General features: G+C 43.2%; 1 protein-coding gene across 3 annotated transcripts in view; it reads left to right on the forward strand.

Moving 5' to 3' along the window:
• Window positions 1-18,263, forward strand: part of LOC120373686 (heat-stable enterotoxin receptor-like) — a 77,160-nt gene extending 58,897 nt beyond the window's left edge. The window contains exons 20-28 of one of the 3 annotated variants that reach the window (XM_039492426.1): window positions 2,365-2,453; window positions 3,733-3,824; window positions 5,267-5,425; window positions 11,053-11,245; window positions 11,896-12,070; window positions 13,136-13,234; window positions 13,995-14,089; window positions 14,594-14,670; window positions 17,479-18,263. In XM_039492426.1, the coding sequence (XP_039348360.1) occupies window positions 2,365-2,453; window positions 3,733-3,824; window positions 5,267-5,425; window positions 11,053-11,245; window positions 11,896-12,070; window positions 13,136-13,234; window positions 13,995-14,089; window positions 14,594-14,670; window positions 17,479-17,647 (1,148 nt within the window). In that variant the 3' untranslated portion in view covers window positions 17,648-18,263. Of the gene's footprint in view, window positions 1-2,364; window positions 2,454-3,732; window positions 3,825-5,266; window positions 5,426-11,052; window positions 11,246-11,895; window positions 12,071-13,135; window positions 13,235-13,994; window positions 14,090-14,593; window positions 14,671-17,478 lie in introns of those variants that run through there. The other 2 variants (XR_005585652.1, XR_005585654.1) reach the window with 2 other exon arrangements.
• The last annotated feature ends 1,117 nt before the right edge of the window (window positions 18,264-19,380 follow it).

The raw sequence follows: 19,380 nt of genomic DNA on the forward strand, positions 1-19,380 counted from the left end.
CCTCCTTGTGCAGGGGGTAGGCACAATCCCACTGAACACAAGGATTTGATAAGTGTAGTGTCACTACTGGCAAAGGACTCCCCAAAATGGGTGAAGAGGGGAAAGGGATATACTCTCCCTTCCATACTTCAGCTAGCAGGGCTTGATGCATGTAAGGGTGAGAGAGCAAGTTGCACTCTTTCAAAAGGTGTTTCGGGGCCATGTTCTCCCTGCTGTGCTAGAGGCATGATGCCAGCTCAGGCAAAATGTTCTTGGGTCCTTACTGCCCGCCACCCCCACTTAGCTAGTGGCGTTAGGGTCACAATCTGTCTCTGTGTTGACTTTGACCTATGTTTTATCATGAAGCTTCACCATTTTAGAAAAGTTTTGTCCATTCCAAATCACTTTAGTGTTTCCATCCCGTAGGCTTAGACCAACTTACTGACAGCTTTCTCAGCATTATGAGTTGCAATCCATGCCTCTTGCTGGAGCTGGCTCACAGGTGACAGGACATTTAATAGTCTCCTAATATTAGGAGTGGCTAAATCTACTGGGCATGAAGCCTCTTTGGCCACTCTGGATTCACCGAGTAACTTTTTTTAAATCTGTGGGCCAATCTTTTGTTAAGATTTTAAAGTTTCTCTTTAGCAGTGAGATTACATCAACACTCCATGAAGCCTTTCCCTTAATTTTAGTATTAGGGATGTATAGGTGGTTGATGTAACCGGTTCTGATATTGATCCTGATTTCAGAAGTTGATTAAATAAGTTTAGCATACATTCAGACAGCTGAGGGGTTAGATTTTATGGTATTCTGCCAAAAATCAGTGGAGATTGGGACTCACTATTAGGAAGGTTTTCAAAGCCCTCCACAGTTCCTCTTTTATAAATGTTTGGCCTAGGATCAGAGAGAGGACAGGTAACAAATGAAGAATTTTTGAATTACGCTTGAGTCATATTCTGCCTCTGAAATGAAGCATCTAGATACTGTGATGATTGGCATGCTGTAAATACCATAGATAGATAGGTAGATAGATAGATCAGTAAGAGGCAAAAAATTCCCCTGCTGTATGTGTAGAATCATTTGTGATATCTCTTACAGAAGCCCTTTACATGGTTGGGCTAGCAGAACATTCATTATTGCATGTTAGTAGGCAAGCTAATGGTTTGTTGATGGCATGGTATGAATGAGTTTTGAAAACTGGACTGAATTCTGTCATGTTCAGGAGTCAGACAGTCAGAGGTGAAAGTAAGCCGGTATGCCCCAGTATGGAGCACCGGCAAGAGCTAGTGCACCATACGGGGGTGGCCCGGCTTCCCTGGGCAGCAATTTAAAGGGCTTGCGGCTCCTAGCAGCAGCTGGAGCCCCAGGCCCTTTAAATTGCTGCCAGAGCCCTGCTGCTGGAGCCCTGGGGTAGCGGCAGTGGGGCTTAGGGCTCAGCCGCCGCGACTGCCCTGGGCCCTTTAAACCGCTGCCGGAGCCCCCAGCTGCCACCACTACTCCAGGGCTCCAGGGCTATTTAAAGGGCTGGGGCGGTAGAAGCAGGGGAGTAGCCCTGGGATAGCAGCAGCAGCTGGTGGCTCCAGCAGTGGTTTAAAGGGCCCGGGGCGGTTGCGGTGGCTGATCCCTAGGCCCTTTAAACTGCTGCCGGAGCCCCCAGCTGCCGCTGCTACCCTGGTGGGGGAGGAGGAGGGCACTTACCGGTACAGGGCGGGCCGGGGCTGGCTCTGACCCCCCCATTCTCGCCCCTTCCACCCGAAGCCCCACCCCTTCTGGGGGCCAGAACTGGCCTCCACCCAGTCCCATACCAGTAAGTCCCTATTTCTACTTTCACCCCTGCAGAGAGTTTTGGTAGGATGGGACAGTGTCTTCCTGCTTATGGGTACAAATAAGGCAACAAACTGCTATGTTTCAAAATTATACTCATATACATTAAAGCTCTGATTTGTAAAGGGGCTGAGCATCTGCAGCTTCAATTGCCTTTGTGAGATTGTGCTCTGCACTTCTGAAAATCAGGCCATAATATCCTAATGGGCTTCTCACATTGCCATTTACTATGGCTACACCCCATCCTGAGAAAGGCACTAATATGGCTACTGGCTACTTGGGAGGTTGTCATGTCCATGTCTATCATGCCCAATACATGCACATGTACATTCCTGTTCCTTTCATTTCTCAGGTGGCTTCAAGTCCCTCTGTTCTGGCCTTGAGCCTTATAACTAGAAACCCCCCAAAGTTCATATCCAGATAAAAAAACATGGGTGTCCAGAGCCATGCTTTTGCTTTGGGCCCATCTCTATTTAGAAAACTACCTTCGCATACTGAACTCACCCAGAAATGCACTGCCGCTTTATTGTTTAAATATTGCACTTTTTTTTTCATTAGAGAAACTTTACAGAGTGGAGAGTGGCAAAGGAGTTAGACCCTTCCGCCCAGACCTGGTCCCAGAGACTGCAGGAGAAGGAGAGCTGGAAGTAAGCCTACACTAAAGGAAAAGAGGAAATGCTTCTAGCCAGGCCAGAGATGGCTGGTGTGGGAGGATGAAGGCTATACACACTGTATGTTCCAATGCTGTGGCCTTTCAGGAAGAAAAAATGTCCCATAATTAACATCAGTGCAGTGAAATGTAATTCACTGGACTTCTTTCCTCCTCACTCCAGTGCCCACAACACAGCATTTCCTTCTTCTGCACCTGGTGGCTTCCAACAACTACAACATGTGTTAAGGGTGACTCTTTCTGAATTCACATGGTGTCCAGTGGGAGGCGTTTGCCAATCCACTGGAAAAGAAAAAAAAGCAAACAAATCAGAGGATATTTTCCCCACTTTTAGAATTATTTTTTTAAATTGCATTAAAATTGTGATGGGACATATGGGACAAAGAAGACCCCTGTTTCATTTTAAGGAACACATGTATGTTTAGTATGGCACAAGTGTCTGTTCGTCCTGACCAGATGCATCATGGGGAGGGTGTTTTACCTTTGTCTGAAGCATCAGCTATTAGCCAATTCTGCAGGTGGGATAACTGGGCTAAATGATTAATCATCTGATTCCACATGACAAGAGTCCAGATACTGGACTTCATTAATGGATTGTCTGATCCAGTGTGGCAAATCCTATATTCTTAAGTGGAGTGATTTATGGGGTGTATGTAACTATTTGGGAAAGGGGTACTATTACCTTTTGACAACACTTTCAAATAGTAGTACAGTATTCATTTCTATATTACAGTAGTATGTCTTTTAAAATGTTGATATTATTAAACCACAATAATCATTAAACACTAGAGTGGATATCTCAGGGGACTGGTAATAGCATGACGTTTTATTTCTGAGTCACCAGTTCCAGCCAGGACCCAAGCTCAGGGAATTGGCGCTGGAATTACTAAGGCTTTCACTTCTAGGTCAGTAATTACAGTCTGGTACCAGGTTGAGGGATTGGATCCTTTCACTTGGCTTTCATTATGGACCACTGATTCAAATTCTGTTCAGGTTGGTAGTCATTACTGAATGTCAGTATCATCTGTCTGCTGACCAGTGGCTAACGTGAAGCGAGTGTTGCTGTAAGGTGCCTATAATGAATTCCCTGGTCACAGATTAATAACAATTGGTCACATTTTAATAAGTTACTGGCCAAGAGGGATGGGAGAGGAATTCCATATTGACTAGTGAACAGATCCTGGTCTTGCTGTTTAACTCTATTACCATTCTTTGCAACTGCTCACCTGAATTTCCCCTTGGTTGTACGTTCTCAGGTGTATATGCTTGTAAAAAGTTGCTGGGAGGAAGATCCAGAGAAAAGGCCTGACTTTAAGAAACTTGAGAGCACTCTGGCTAAAATATTTAGGTAAGCACTGTGTTCCGAACTCCCAGCTACTTGGAAGCTGATAGTTCTAGGTGTGTATTCTGATGCAACATGACTCAATCAGTGGAAAAACAGAGCTCACTGACTGGGGCAGGTGTGGGTGTGTGAGAGAGATGATCATCCAGAGCCCAAATTATTATATTGTGTAAATAGGGACTTCCCAAGTGTCTGATAATGGGTCATGATGTCCAGGTTTCAGGAAATTGATGGAGTTGGATATTCTGGGGATGAGATGATTAGAAAGTTCAGGTGACTTGTTTTGGTGAGATTAATGGATTCAGATGACCGCAAAATGAGGTGATTGAAAAGATCAGGTAACCCAGAGTAAGGTAATTATAGGGTTTGAGTGAAATGAGTTCCCTACCATACTTTTTCTAATCTAGTTATTTAAAAGTCCCAAGCAATGAGTTTTCAGCCACTTCCCTTCAGAGACTATTTCACAACTTTTAAACCTATCCCCATAAGTCTGTCCCACCAGCCACATGCTTATATTTTTGTTGCTCTTCTTTGAACTTCTTCTAGATTGTCATTATTGTTCTGATAATGTGGTGTCTGTAACTGAACACAACATTCCAGATGAGGTCACACCAAAGAAGTGCAGAAAAAGTTAGATTCACCTCCAGGAGCATGGAGGAACACACAGTTCATGCCCAATAACTGCAGCGGCAGTTACATTAGAGGGGGGCTTACCCCAGGGGAGGGCACTTGGTTCCACTGCCACCTTAACATGGATGTTTTGCTTGGGGAAAAGGCAGTTTCCACCAGAATCCAAATTATTGGATCTTCCAGCCATCTTGGCCCCATCCACTTCATAGGCTGCATCTGCTAGCTCAGGACCCCAAGTGAAGCAGAGATTATGACTGGCTTGTGCTATATCATCTCTGCTTCTGGCAGATGGTCCATTGATGGGAGTCTTCAGTCCAAGTCCCACCAGTGGAAACCAGCAGATCTCAATGAGTGAATGGACCCACAGCCTGTTACTTCCCCGTTTGATGATAAGATGCCATTGTAAAGGAAGCCCAAAATTGTATTGGCTTTTTTTGGTGCTATATCCCTCTGCAAATTCATATCTAATTTGCTGCCTCCTATCACCTCTAGTTCCTTCTCAGGATTCTCACTTTCCACGGTACTCTCTCCTATTGAATATTTGTGTCTCAGGTTATTTTAAGTGACCTGAAACGGTGGAGATTAGCAGGGCCAGGAGAACTGGAGCTCAGAAAAGTAGCAAGACAGGGTAACCTGGGTGGGCCTGAGGCCTTTATGCCTTAAGAATAAGCCTTTGCTAAGAGGTGAAATTATGAGCTTTGAGCAATTTCCATTCTAACTGCAAGGAAGCCACACTCTGAAATAACCTTCTGTAGCTCACTTTTGCCCGTGTCCTGCCAATGTGCTCTCTTCATCCTTTTCCCAACCACTGTTCCCAGTAACTACCATAGTCAGACCAATGAAAGCTACATGGATACCTTGATCCGACGTCTGCAGCTGTATTCCCGGAACCTAGAGCATCTGGTAGAGGAGAGGACGGAGCTCTACAAGGCAGAAAGGGACAGAGCGGACAGGCTTAACTTCATGCTGCTCCCACGGTGAGTGTTGACCAGCAGGGGTCTCCATGCAGTAGGAAGCGTTCAGTATTGACTGTGAGGCCCACTGGGGTGTAATGCATCAGAATCATTGTGAGAGGCTCCAACCACAGTGAGCATGAAGGCGTGAATAATACTTGCTCCACAGAATAAATTGTAACAGTTCACAGTGCTTGCCTCCAGAGATCCAGGTCAGACAAAATGGGCTAAAATATTCTGTGAGTTATAACAAGTGACTAAAAGCAGAATTTGGCCCATTTTCATTTTTTTCCCTATGATTGGCATTATCACCTTTCAAATGAGCTGTAGAACTTAGGTCCTGAACTTGTAAAGTGATTAAAGATCCCATGTCTTTACCATTTAGCCTTTACTGACTGTTAACCCACATTAGGAAGTCCTCTCCTCTTGAGGTGATGGATTTGGTTTGGTTCTGCAGGGCTCTGATTGAAAAATACTGTTTTGCCAGCAGACCATAATAGTCATGGCATATTATGATTTTTTTGTCCACAGCTATTAATACAGAATCCCCAACATGCTCTTTCTTACAGTTTTTTCATCTCCTACGCTGCCATGGTTTACAGATGACTTGCAAAAGGGGAGAAAGTGGGGTGACTGCTAGAGCACTTCAGGAGGAAGTTTTGTGCTAATTAGACTAGCTCGAACATTAAGAACTTTTACAGATTTACGCCATGGTTGTGCAGGAGGCAAAGAAAGATTTGTTTGTGGCAAGCTAGCTGAGAGCTAGCTGGCTGAAGCATCACAGACATAAGATTGAGGTTGAGGCTGAGTGGGTTGAAGGAAACTATCAAAAGAATTTGCAAAGATTATATCAGATCCCCAGATGGAGGGACAGCCATTTATGGAACATGTTGGTAATATGGGTGTTTTGTTAGACTGACGACTGCTCCAGGGTGCTTTGCTAGAAGCTATAGGCAGGAGTCTTGTATCTGGTGAGATGAATGGGACAGTTTCTTTCAGATGCAGGCAGACCTCACCACCGTTGTTCATGCTTCTGTCACCTTCAGCCTAGGCTACTCTAATGAGCTGAGATCACTTGGAAACTGAAGCTGGTGCAGAATGCAGCTGCCTGCTTATTGAGTGGAATTTCACACTAAGAGCACATAATGCTGGTGCTCTGGGATCTGCACTGGCAGCCTGTTGGTATCCAAGTGGAGTTGAAAGGTTGGGTTTCACTTATAAAGTACTAAATAGTTTGGGACTTGGTTGCCCATTAGACCACCTCTCTCCCTAAACTGTACTGCTGCAATTGTGGTCAACAGAAGACCTTGATACAGAAGAAACTGGGCTGTCAACATGTTATTCTCTGTGAAGCCTGATCTGCTCTGGATCATGCTTCTCATGTGGTCTGCCAGATCAGCTAGCTTTCCAGAGAAGCTATGTCACAGCTTGCCAGGAGCAAGGCATCTTGTACCACATGCCCTTTGCTAGATGAGTAACAGTTAGTTGAAATTAATCTAAAGAAATGGCCACCTGGGCTTTTAAACTTTCAATAAAAAATGAAGAGTTTGTTGCATGCTTAAACTGAAGGTGAGGTCAAATTGTGAGCCCCTGACCTGGTCGTGAATGGTTTGGGTTAACACTGGGGAGCTGCTCTCCTGCCCAAGCTTCCCCCCATGCTCCCTCTTAGCAGAAGCAGACAGGCAAGTCTGATTGCCTATTGCCTCCTCAGAGCTCTTCTAGCTGCTGAAGGACCAAGTCTTATTGGTTCTGCCAGTACCAGAGCCTGAGTGGCTTCTCTAGGCTGTGCACAGAGGTCTGCACTCATGGCCCCTCTTTCCCAGATGATACTCTGCCTTTGGGCAGATTTGTCAGGGTGGTGATGCATCCAGCATGGGGGCAGGGAAGGCCTGGTATACCCCATCACATGCTACAAGGTCCATTTGTAGATGAGGTGGATGGAAAAAATGAGAGCAATGTAATTTATGCTTATATTTGATATTGCGATTTTAATTTGTTATGGGGACACTCAGAGCTTTAAATGTGTGTCTGTTGGTATTAGAATTATAAATCAAAGTAAATTCATGAACATAATTGAATGTCTCTGTTTACGTGAATGGGGATGGGGTCAGTGTTGGTGGTCCTAACTAATTCCAACTTGGAAAATTATATTCTGCTAACCTAAAATCAGCCTGCAGTTTCATTTGGAGAAAGTCTTCGTTCTTTCTAAAATGGAAGCGTTGTTTTTGTTGTGTGCTACTAATGAGTTGCCATATTCTGTCCCAGAAATTATTGTATTTCAGTAGTGGATGAAATAATCCTTATACTCACAGTGTGTAAAGTGCTTTGGGATCCTCCAAGATGAATGACTCTAGAGAAACATAAAATTATTATCATAAAAGTCATCTACCATTTTGAAAGTTCTCACTTGCAGTTCATTTACAGATATTCGCTCTCTTTTAAAAGCTGGAGGTTATCCTAACTCTGATCCTGTATTTGTTTGAATCAGAGAATCAAAGGCTGCTTCCACATCTCCTCTGTTCTAGTTCCCCCATCTACCCAGCTCAGCAGATGGTAAATTTGCAGGGCTCCCAGTTCCCTCTGCACTCTACTCTTTCTGATTCCCCATACAGGATCTTTGGGGAAAATATACAGCAGACAGTGAAAATGTGACATTGTTTGCACAGACAGAGATTCAAAGTTTCGACAGGGTTTGTCAGCTACCTAGGAACTGCTCTGACCGGCCAGTGCCCAGGAAGTCCCTGTCTAAGGCCCCAGTTCAGCGCATCACTTAAGCACATGGTTAAAGTTAAAATTATTTGCTAAATCAGAGCCTTAACTAGAAAGTACTTGCAGAGGCTCAAAACCTCCCAGATCTGATCTAAAATTAAAATACTACTTAATGATTGAAAAGATGTGAGGAAAAAATCCAGGCTTGGTCTACACTTAAAAATTAGGTTGACATAGATACATCAGTCAAGGGTGTGAAAAAGCACCCCCAACCAACATAACTATAATGAACTAATCCTCAGTGTTGACACAGCTATGTTGATGGAAGAATACCATTGTTTAGGGAAGTGGTATTCCTACACCAACAGAAAATCCCCTTCAGTTGGTGGAGGCTGCATCTATGCTACAGGGTTATGCCGGCATAGCTATGGCTTTTAACTAGGCCAGTATAGTCTCCGTAGTGTAGTCGTACCCCAATTTGTTATCGGTAAAGTGTGGTTGAGTGGAGAAGGGTGGTATTGTGATAAGCCCTTTCTGATTCACCTGTTGTTAAGATTTGTAACTCAAGAATTTAAATTTGTCTTGAAATAGATAAGCACTTTCTAGCTTATGCATGTCTCACCATGACCAATAAAATAACTGATCTATTTGAATGCTAATGATGTTGAAGAGGGTTGTTTGCCTAGAACTGGCCAAACCAGTCCTCCTCCATATATCTAGGTGTCACAGCTGAAAGACTTACAGGAGGATGCTAGAGGGAAACCTGTAGGTTTCATGTGCGAACAGAGGGCTAAACAATCTGGAGATAATTTGAAACATCATGGATTCCCAGACTTCATGTAATCATTATACATGATGATGGCTATACAGACAAACTGATTTAAAAACGAGCTTGAGAATGGAATGAGGTCCTTGGGAGTACAGTGGACAAACATTTAACAAAATGAATTAATACCTATTTTTAAGATTACTTTTCAGTTAATTATGTGACATAACCTGTCAATTTTGAATGTAATGTCCACATATCTTTAGCTCCTTTAATCTTCAAGGATCCTGAAGTTTTTTTTACAAGCTTTACAAATGATATATATGGGAATCAATTCACCTTCTACAGAAATGCAGCCACCTCTGTGATGGCATACAGCAGCAGTTTCAACAGCAAACACCACCACTAAGGTCTTGTCTACATAGGGAATTTAGTGTAAACTAGGGTGCGAATTTAAAGCACACTATCTATTTTGTTCCCCATGTAGACACTCTTATTTTGCACTAAAATGGTCTTTGTGCGCTTTAGCTTAATATACTTCCAAAGCCCTAGGATGTGAAGAATGACAGACTGCCATTGACAACTGAAACAGGAGTGGGAATTCAGGGAGGCAGAATGTAATTAACCAACGTGGAATTTGGCCAGGACACCAAGCCAAACACCCCCAGTCTTGTCAAGAACAAGATGTACAGAGAAAGCGTATGTGTGCAAAAGGACACTGAAAACTGGATTCAACTTCCAAAGCTGTCAGATGCTCACCAGATAGATTGGAACTAAGTAGAAAGAAATATGGCTATGTCTGTACAGCCTCGCAGTTTGCACAATGAGGGTGTGAATTGAAGCACACTCTAGTGTGTTCTCCTGTAACTTCTCCATATGGATGCTGCGGGCGTGAACTAACTACTTCACATTAACATAGTCCTCTTTAAACAGGATTAAATTAGTACAAACTAGGTACCTTTTAGATTGCACCCACAGCATCCACAGGGGAGTTATAGCACAGCACACAAGTGTGTGCTGCAATTCAGACCCCCCCTAGTCAAAACTGTGGGGCCATGTAGACAAGCCCTGTGTCTCCTTGGCTTTAGTGTGCACAATTCCAAGCTAGAAACTTGAAAGCAGGTCTTGGGAGGAGACTGCCTGCCTGATCCAGTCTTGTCTCTGGATTTTCTCAGTTATTATATATAGGGAGTATGGCAAATTGCTGGCACTATTATGATGGGTCCCACACTTTCTCCTCTTGTGGGGGTTCAGGACACCATTTCTCACTCCTGAACTGGGGTATCAACTGTCCCACTAGTGTCCCAGAAAAGGGGATTGGAGAGGGAGGGACCCAGGCCCACCCTCTACTCCAGGTCCCAGCCCAGGGGCCCCAGGGATAGTGGTAAATCATTTGAACTAGCGATTGCTTCCCCTGGGCTACTTCCCTCTCCGGCCCTTCAGCTTATGGGGCTTCTTGCCCTCTCTCCACTTGGGCCAAGTTTCTCCCAACCCCTTGTGTCTGTAGAATCCCTCTGCTCTGCACAAGCCAGGTTTCCCTTTACCTAGGGTCTTGGTCTTCTGGCCCATCACAGCACTTCTCCAAACTGCTCTCCACTCCAGCACCAAACCACTCTGCTTCAACTCCTTCAAACTACTCTCCTCCAAATTGCTCTCTGCTTCAACACCAAACCACTCTGCTTCAGCTCCTCCCCCTGTCTGATTGAAGCAGGGGGGTTTTATCAGGTGACTGGCTTCAGGTGCTCTAATTGGCTTAACTGGTTTCAAGTGCTCTAATTAATCTATAGCAGCCTCTCTTCCCTCTACAGGGAATAAGGCTCTCATCATCCTGGGGCTTACATATCTCTCATCTATCACTCTCCTGCTGCCCTCTGGCCATGCTATATCACAGGAGGCATAGGGAGGCATAGTGTTTTACAAAAATATAAGAAAAGTCTCTTCCCCAAGGAGTTTACAATCTAAATAAGAGCTTATAATCTAGAAGGCTCTTGTAGCCAGAAATGCTAGCGTGTCTGACTTTCCAAGTGCCTATTGAACTCATCACCAGAAGATTGGTTTGTTTTCTTATCAAACCTCTATTTCTGGAACACTTACTGCTGTCAGGTCTAAGAGGTTGAGTTGTCCTCTAAAGCAGAAGGTGTATTTATCTCCATTTCCCTTCCACCTTTCTTCACAGGCCAGTGGTAAAGTCTTTGAAGGAAACTGGGCGGGTAGAGCCAGAGCTGTTTGAAGCAGTAACCATCTACTTCAGCGACATTGTTGGCTTCACCACGCTATGCCAATACAGCACCCCCATGGAAGTGGTGGACATGCTCAATGACATGTATAAGAACTTTGACCACATTCTTGACCATCACGATGTTTACAAGGTGAACAGAGCCTCACTTACACTTAAATTATAATCAAGGTACATAAAACATCACATACAGAGTAATTGGGAATAGAATTTGGTAACAAAGGCTCAAAACCAGTATGCTAAGTAAAGACAAATGAGAGAAGTACAGGCCAAGATTACGTCTCTCTAATGTGCTTCACATAGCTGTCTGTAAATGGTTTTTGACACCAAGTAGCAGAGCTGGCTCCAGGGTTTTTGCCACACCAAGCGGCAAAAAAAAAAAAAAGCCGCGATCGCAATCGGCGGCAGCTTCACTGCACCACTTTCTTCTTCGGCTGCACTTCGGCAGCCGGTCCTTCCCTCCGAGAGGGACCGAGGGACCCTCTGCCAAATTGCCGCCGAAGAGCCTGATGTGCCACCCCTTCCCCTTGGCCGCCTCAAGCACCTGCTTGCTGGGCTGGTGCCTGGAGCCGGCCCCGCCAAGTAGTCACAGATTCATTACCTAGAATGCTGTGTATTGAGCACTTCACTACCAGAAAGATGTCATCTAATTGGAAGGAATTTGGCTACCCTTCACTTTCAAAGAAGAGATCAACAAGATGACTCTAACAGGCCTGTTCCATCTGCAATTTATATGCATCTTCCAGTAACTGGGAATGTTAACTGTTAATCATGTTTCCACAGGTGGAGACCATTGGTGATGCGTACATGGTGGTGAGTGGCTTACCAAAGACAAATGGCAACCGCCATGCAGTGGACATCTCTATGATGGCACTGGATATCCTTAGTTTCATGGGGTCCTTTGAATTACAACATCTTCCAGGCCTGCCTGTTTGGATTCGCATTGGGATTCACTCTGGTATGGGATCATGGCATCTGAACATGAATGACATAGCTATTCTATCTAGATCAAAAAGTAAACAATGATTAAAAGTGCTCACGCTTCATTGTTCATAAATTGATTCTCTGTGAGGACTATGGAATAGCATGACACACAACTGGCCAGAAGCACTGTCAGTTGCCTTCCTCGAAAGCATCAGGTATAAAAGACCATTGTTGGAGGAAGGGCAGTGGACTTAAATAGACCATTGGCTTGCTCCCATACCATTTAACAATCCCACCTCTGTGAGGTTGGTAGCTGAGCAAACCAACCTCTGTAGTTTCTTGTGAGATTGAGTTGGTGACATTATACCCACCCGAGTCCTTAGAGACCTTTCCTCCCCCACTGAAAAGCAGGTCTGTGTTAAATGCTTTTGAGGCGAATGTTCTCACCAGGCCCACTTGAGAATCAATTTTTGAATTACTTTATTAGAGTGGCATTGTGGATAATCCAAAGACCCCCAAGTACTTGGGGAAACTTTATCTTTTTATTTTTGCTTGTTTCAGTACTCTGTTCTTTATGTCCATCACCAGAGAAGGAATATAACAATTCAGTTATTTGGGAAGGCCCTAAAGACACCACCAGAAACTTCTTCATTATTAAGTTCATTCTTTCCATCCCCTGCTTCCAGAGCTGACACTTAGGAATTATGCAAATACTTCTGCATTTTTGTCTGTACAGAAATATATTCAAATAGTCTTTTAATATATTTAATACATTTAATATATTTTACAAGCTGAACAGAGACAGGCCTGGTCTACACTTGGATGTGAGACCTCCAGACACTGTCACAGTGATGTAGATAGTGCTTTCAATCAGTGCTCACCTCAATGCCCCTGCTCTGCTACTAGAAGTGCCATCTTCCAGATGAAACCACTCACCCACCCCTGGACACTAACAGATAACTCCCATAGTTATGATGGCATCGTGCTAATTCCTAAGTTTCAGTTTTTTTCTGTCTGAGACCTCAAGGGCTTCTTGGAATCCCCATGGAATAACAGCCTCTCTGTCTTTCTCTTTCCCTGCCCTGTCCTCTGCTTTTAGGTCCATGTGCGGCTGGCGTGGTTGGGATTAAGATGCCTCGTTACTGTTTATTTGGAGACACAGTTAACACAGCTTCAAGGATGGAATCCACAGGTTTACGTAAGACTTGAAGCTCACCTCTCTGTGTAATCTGGCAGTAGGCTAGTTGTGCGCTCAAATCTAGAGTTCCTTCTCCAGCCAAGAACAACTTTATCATCAAAGCGTAGACATTTAAAGATAGAAGATCAAATTGTCCATTCGTCCACTCCACCCTGGAAAATGCAGGCCTATACCTAGTTCTTGCTTCCTAGTAGATGAAGGGGGTAGGTGCCTGGCTGGCTCAGTTCCTGTGAAACTGGTGGTTTTAATGCTGCTGAGATTTAATTTAATTGTATTTATTATATAATTGATTATGTTTGGGCACCTGGTGACTTGGATAGGCATCTCTATTATATTAAATATAAATGAATAAATATCCCACAGTCTAATAGTTTTGCAACTAGGAATGTTTCCTGGGAGCCAGCCTAAATTTTCTTCCCTTTGCTCAGTTTCTTCCCATTCCTTCCCCTTCTTGATATTTACCCCTCCCTCCACCCCCGGCAAATACTGTTATCACTTCTATCCTGAGGCTTTGGTTAGTCCAGCCATAATTATTTAATTGTTTTAGTCTTTCCTCATATATAATGTTATGTGATGCAGTAGTTATTTTTGGGTTCAACAATATATGGGTAGTTTTAATGTCACTTACTCACAGAATGAGTCCTAAGACATCAATGACAATTAGATACACCTCTGCCATAGCACAGGTTTGCACAGAAAATGAACATGTTCATGCATTGTTTCCGAATCAAACATTTGTTGCTTGTTTGTTTATTTTTAGCTTTACGGATTCATGTAAGTGGGTCTACTATCGCCATCCTGAAGAGGACAGACTGCCATTTCCAGTATAAAATGAGAGGAAAGACTTACCTAAAGGTAACATATACCATGCCTAAAACCACACAGGAATGAAACTTATTTAAAGGTATCATACACCTGAGATGTTCACCTGTCTTAAACAAACAGCAGGAGAGCAAGAGAGACGTATCTGTTGGTAACAGCCACAGGGTGATGCAGACACCACTCTAGAATTAATATAGCCATTGAAAAAGTATTTGAGGCATAAGTCAAGGCAAAACAGATGTCCGGGAAGTACTGTAGGTAAAACATATCATTGGTAATAAAAATTTGGAGAGGAGGCAGTGGTGAATGGGCCTGGTGGGAGAGACCTATTAATTTGCTCACCTTTGCTTTGTTACATTTATTTGTTTCAGTTTATAAAATCTGATAGGTGCCTATCCTATGCTCTGGGTGCCTGTTACATACAGTAAGCAAAGACAATACAACCATAATATAATACAGTATAACATAAAACATATAAATCATACATTGTGCCTATCTAATCCCTAAATTGTGCTTCTCTCTTCTCTGACATATTAGGGCAAAGGAACTGAGATTACCTACTGGCTGACAGGGGTGAAGGACCAGCAGTATAATCTCCCAACACCTCCTTCTGTGTAAGATGTTCTTTATTTGTGGGAAGGGAGAAAAAAGCTCTCAGGCCTTGCACTTCAGCCTTCACCAAAAGTGCTGAAGTGCATTTTTTCCCACAAAATTGTTGGTATTCCTTGGGCTCACGTCAAGGACACAGCAGTGTATGTGCATATGAACACATGCAAATATACATAATAGCTGTCACAGGGCAAGGCCAGATGGCTATAGGAAAGTAGTGAGAAACAGGTATGTTAGCCCCAGGCTAAACAAATCCATGGTAACCAAATGGCAGTTGCTCCAGGTTAATCAAGTCACCTGGGGCAAATTAAGATCCTTCCAGAAAGCAGTGGAGACAGCTAGGTTGATTGGGACACCTGAAGCCAATCAGGGGCTGGTTGAAACTAGTTAAAAACCTCCCAGTTAGTTGGGTGGGTGTGCATGTCAGGAGTAGTGGGAGGAAGTTGTGTTATTGGAGAGACTGAGCAGTACATGCAATATCAGGCACAAGGAAGGAGGCCCTGAGGTAAGGGTGAAGTGGGGGCTGCTCTAGAGAAGTAGCCCAGGGATTTGTATGTGTCCTGTTTCTAAAAGGTCAGCTACTATAGCTGATACTATTAGGGTCCCTGGGCTGGAGCTTGGAGTAGAGGGTGCACCAGGGCTCCCCCACCCCTTGATTAATCACTGAGACTGGGAGACAACAGAAACTGTGCAAGGGAGGATTGCTTCTCCTCACCTCTCTTGCTGGCTTATGATGAAAATGGCTCAGTAGGCTGTGACCCTTGCCTCTAGAGAGAGAAGGACTATGTGGAGGGTCACAGTGAGCTTCTGAGGCTAGTGAAATCTGCCAGGAAATGCGGGACCCATGGAGACAAGGACAGAGCTTTGTATGTGTATATGAACACATGCAAGTATACATAATAGCATTAGTTCTGGGATTGCTAATAGGCTTACATACTTTACTGGATCAGGGCCTTGGATGAGAGACATTCAAGGAAAACTCACCAGAAAGGAGTGTTGATTTAGTAGGTGCAGGTTCAGATTGGGGGGGAAAAAAGAGCGATGATACTCTCCCAAACTTTACCCCCTGTCCGAGCTCCAATCACTTTTAACACTAAAATAACATGCCAATCACAATAGAATGTGCAGATTTTATTATGTAATTTCCCTTCTTTTTTCTTGTATGATTTGATCAGTAGTGAAACAGTTAGTAACACTAACATTAAACTGTCATCACTAAGCTTCAGACTCTGTACCAAAATGAGATGAATGAGAGCAGTTCACACCTCTTAGTTACCATTTTAGGTTGTCTGCAGACTCAGGAACCTCTTTGTTTATATTGGGTTCTCATTTTGAAGATTACCTTCACAGGCATAAGGTCTAGAGACATAATTTTTAAAAACTTCTAAACAAAACTTGAGTTTCTGGTAACTCCTCTCATGCTCCAGGTAAAAATGCTAGGTTGATGTCCTGGTTTAATCAGACCCAAGTAAGTAACAGTCTTCCTTTTGAAATAACACTGAGTCATTTTCCAAAGTAAAGGGGTGTAGTGACACTGAAGTGCTGCCTTTCAGAAGTGACATAAAACTGAGTTCCTGACCACTTGTGGTAATTTAAGATGTACTTTGCTCAATACAAAGGGCATTAGTTCCAGCGACAAGATCAAATTAAAGTCTAGCTGATTACATTTTTCCAAATAGTTTCAGTGAGATATGGAGTTCTTCTTCACTTCCTCTCCTATCCTGTTGTGTATTGTTGCTGTGTACTATTTACACAGCTGTTGTGATCCACCTCAGAAGTGACTGTGTTTCAATACAGATTGAAGTAATTCCTTTACATACTGTATATGGTAGTTTGTAAAACACATTGGGCTCTTTTGGGGTGAAAGGCACTAAATAAATGTAAAATACTATTTATTATTTTTATTGCAAAAGTTTTGAGAATTAGGTCATGTCCTATTCCACAAGTTCACCACTCCTCCCATTCATTCATATCTACCTGAAGCAGAAGGGACTGCCCTTCTCTCAGGGTAAGAGGTGATTTTTGTCAGGGTCTTTCCAGACCAGAGAGCATCTAGTTTTCTGGATAGTTTAAAATCCACTCTTGAGAGATTTGTTCTTCAAACATTCATCTGTGGGCTTAGGAAGTGAGATTCCTGGCCTACTTTCTTCAGTACATTTCTTTTCTAACTAGGCACTTTTTTTAACCTAAAGAAATTTTTAAAAAGAGCAATAGAGAGATTCGTCTTTAGAGTTTTGGCACTCCCTCTGAAGGTGTGTTTGAAGGTATCCCTCAGACCCTACCCATTGCTATCTGTCATGCTTATGTCTTCACTCTGTGATATGGCACCAATCTTATATATATGGGAATTTTTGAATTGTTCTGCATGGGACATACCTGTGAAAATCATACATGTCCCATGAATTTCTGGCAGAGTGGCAATTCTGAGACACCTGCAGCTGAATATTACAGGTATTTGAAACTGGGTCTGGTCATAGAGTCAGAGCCATAGTCCGTTTTAACTAGGCTTGTGAATCAAGTTCAGGTTTTTCTCCTCTTCATTCCAAGTGACTTCACAGACAATACAGGTGGGAGATTGTGATGCTAACGCAAACTTCCTTGGCAGAGACAGTAACCCATATTGTCAGAAACTGTCACAAGTAGACCCTGAATTGGATTTCTAAATCCACTTAGAATCAGTTCCATCTCATTAGTATATGGAGGGCTTCTGGAAAGATGGCAAGATAGAATTGTCTAAAAATGGCTTGGGAACTGAGGGTCCATTACCTGTACAACATGAGGCACTGAAATCTTTCCTCTTCTGCTATTTCCAGGGAGAATCAGCAGCGGTTGCAAGATGACTTAGCAGGGATGATAACAGAGTGTCTGGAGAAAAGGCAAACTGAAGGGGTCCCGGTGCATGAGCCTTCCCGAGTGGCCAGCTACCGAAAAGGCACCCTAGAGTACCTGCAGTTGGCCACCACAGAAAACTCCAGCACCTAGCTGTAAAACTGGATGTCTAGTGTGACATAAAAACCATGTACAGGCTTTGGAAGATACTACACAGAAGCTGGAGACTGGCACTCTCGGGGGGAAAAACAAGACTGTTCTGTCTTTGGGAAATGTCTCTACCACTTGGCTTTTATCAGATAGATCCTTTGCTGTGATGCCAAAATGTAGTTGCCTCCATGCTTGCTGCATTTTCCCAATCACCTGATTGCTTCACCCCGGCACATCCACCCTGATTTGGGGAAAGAGAAAATATCCATTTGAGACTGAAAGATATTGTCTAATATTTTTTAAATGTGATCAGCTGTTCAACGACCCATTTCCCAAAGTCTTCTCTGTAGAGTCTTACTTTATCATGATTTTAAACTTAGTGTTTAACTTGTTATGTTATTATACTAAACAGAGATTCTCCCTTAGCTCAAGTGGCAATGAACTATGTTTTTGGAGATAAATATTATGGGTTCCATCCTCGATGCCTTTCATGTACAGGTTAGCACAGACCTCATATGTGCAGCCACCAATGTATTATATGTACAGTCCCTGAATGCAGTTTTTATTAGATCTCTCCTCTCATGCATAATTGGGGTCATTAATTCCTGTATAAGTCCTTTGATTTAAGTAGTTACACCACAGATGAATCAGTTGGCATGTGTTATCGTGTCTCCTGTCCACATATTCCAGTCCTGTGCATTTCCTTGCCACATATATCATGGCAAATTCATATTCATTTACCCTCACTTAAAAATATGCACTGTTTCCAATTTGAGTTTGTCTAGCTTCAATTTCCAACCACTGGATCTTGTTATGTCTTTGTCTGCTAGATCAAAGTGCCCTCTACTATCAGAAATCTTCTCCCCTTCTGCTATTTAATCCCAAATATCTCCTGCTTGTTTTAAAAAGAAACTGCACGGCATTGCATTCCAAATGGCTTAGTGAGACATACTTCTGCCCCCACCTGGAGGAGATTTTGGTTGCACTTTTCACTTGCTCATTTGAGGTCATCTCACCAAATACAACCTACAGCTGTCTTTGATCAGAGTGAGAGCCTTGTGTTTTGGTTAATGAGCATCTACATTTCCTCTTATTGAGTTTGTACATCTGCACTTCCTGTTCATAACTGCATTGCTTGTCTATATTCCCTTTCTGTTTGCGCATGTGCCTGCAATCCCGCTGGCCATGTGCATCTCTGTATACATTCTGTGTGATGGCATATCTACATGGACTGAAGATAGTCCGTGGTGGTGTTATGTAGCTCGAAACATATCTCAGTACAACTAACATTAGAACACAATACCTTGCTATGGGTTTGATTAAAGTAAATGAGGAACAAATGAATATCCTGCACCTGAGGCAGCACTATAGGACCTTCACTTGGAGATGCTAGAAAATATAGGGAAACCAAAGGAAAGACTAAAATTTGAAATGTTTTCCTGACTAATAGAACTGCAATAACCTCTTTTTCTTATTCAACTAGACTAGCAACAAGGACAAAACAGTTTTCCACAAGGATGGTATATTTAGTAGTGCTGCATCCCTGCTACTGCTACAGCACTGCAATGTGAGCTTTGGGCATGAGCCGAAGCCTTGGTGTGTGACTTGAACGAGAGATCATCTGATATGAAAAAGCTACCACACAAACTACAGTGACAGCCTTTAAAAGAGTCCTAGTAAGAATGGCAATACTGGTTCAGACCAATGGTCCATCTAGTGCCCAGTGCCAGATGCTT

The sequence above is a fragment of the Mauremys reevesii genome, linkage group 1 (genome assembly GCF_016161935.1).
Source record: "Mauremys reevesii isolate NIE-2019 linkage group 1, ASM1616193v1, whole genome shotgun sequence".
Classification (NCBI taxonomy): Eukaryota; Metazoa; Chordata; order Testudines; family Geoemydidae; genus Mauremys; species Mauremys reevesii.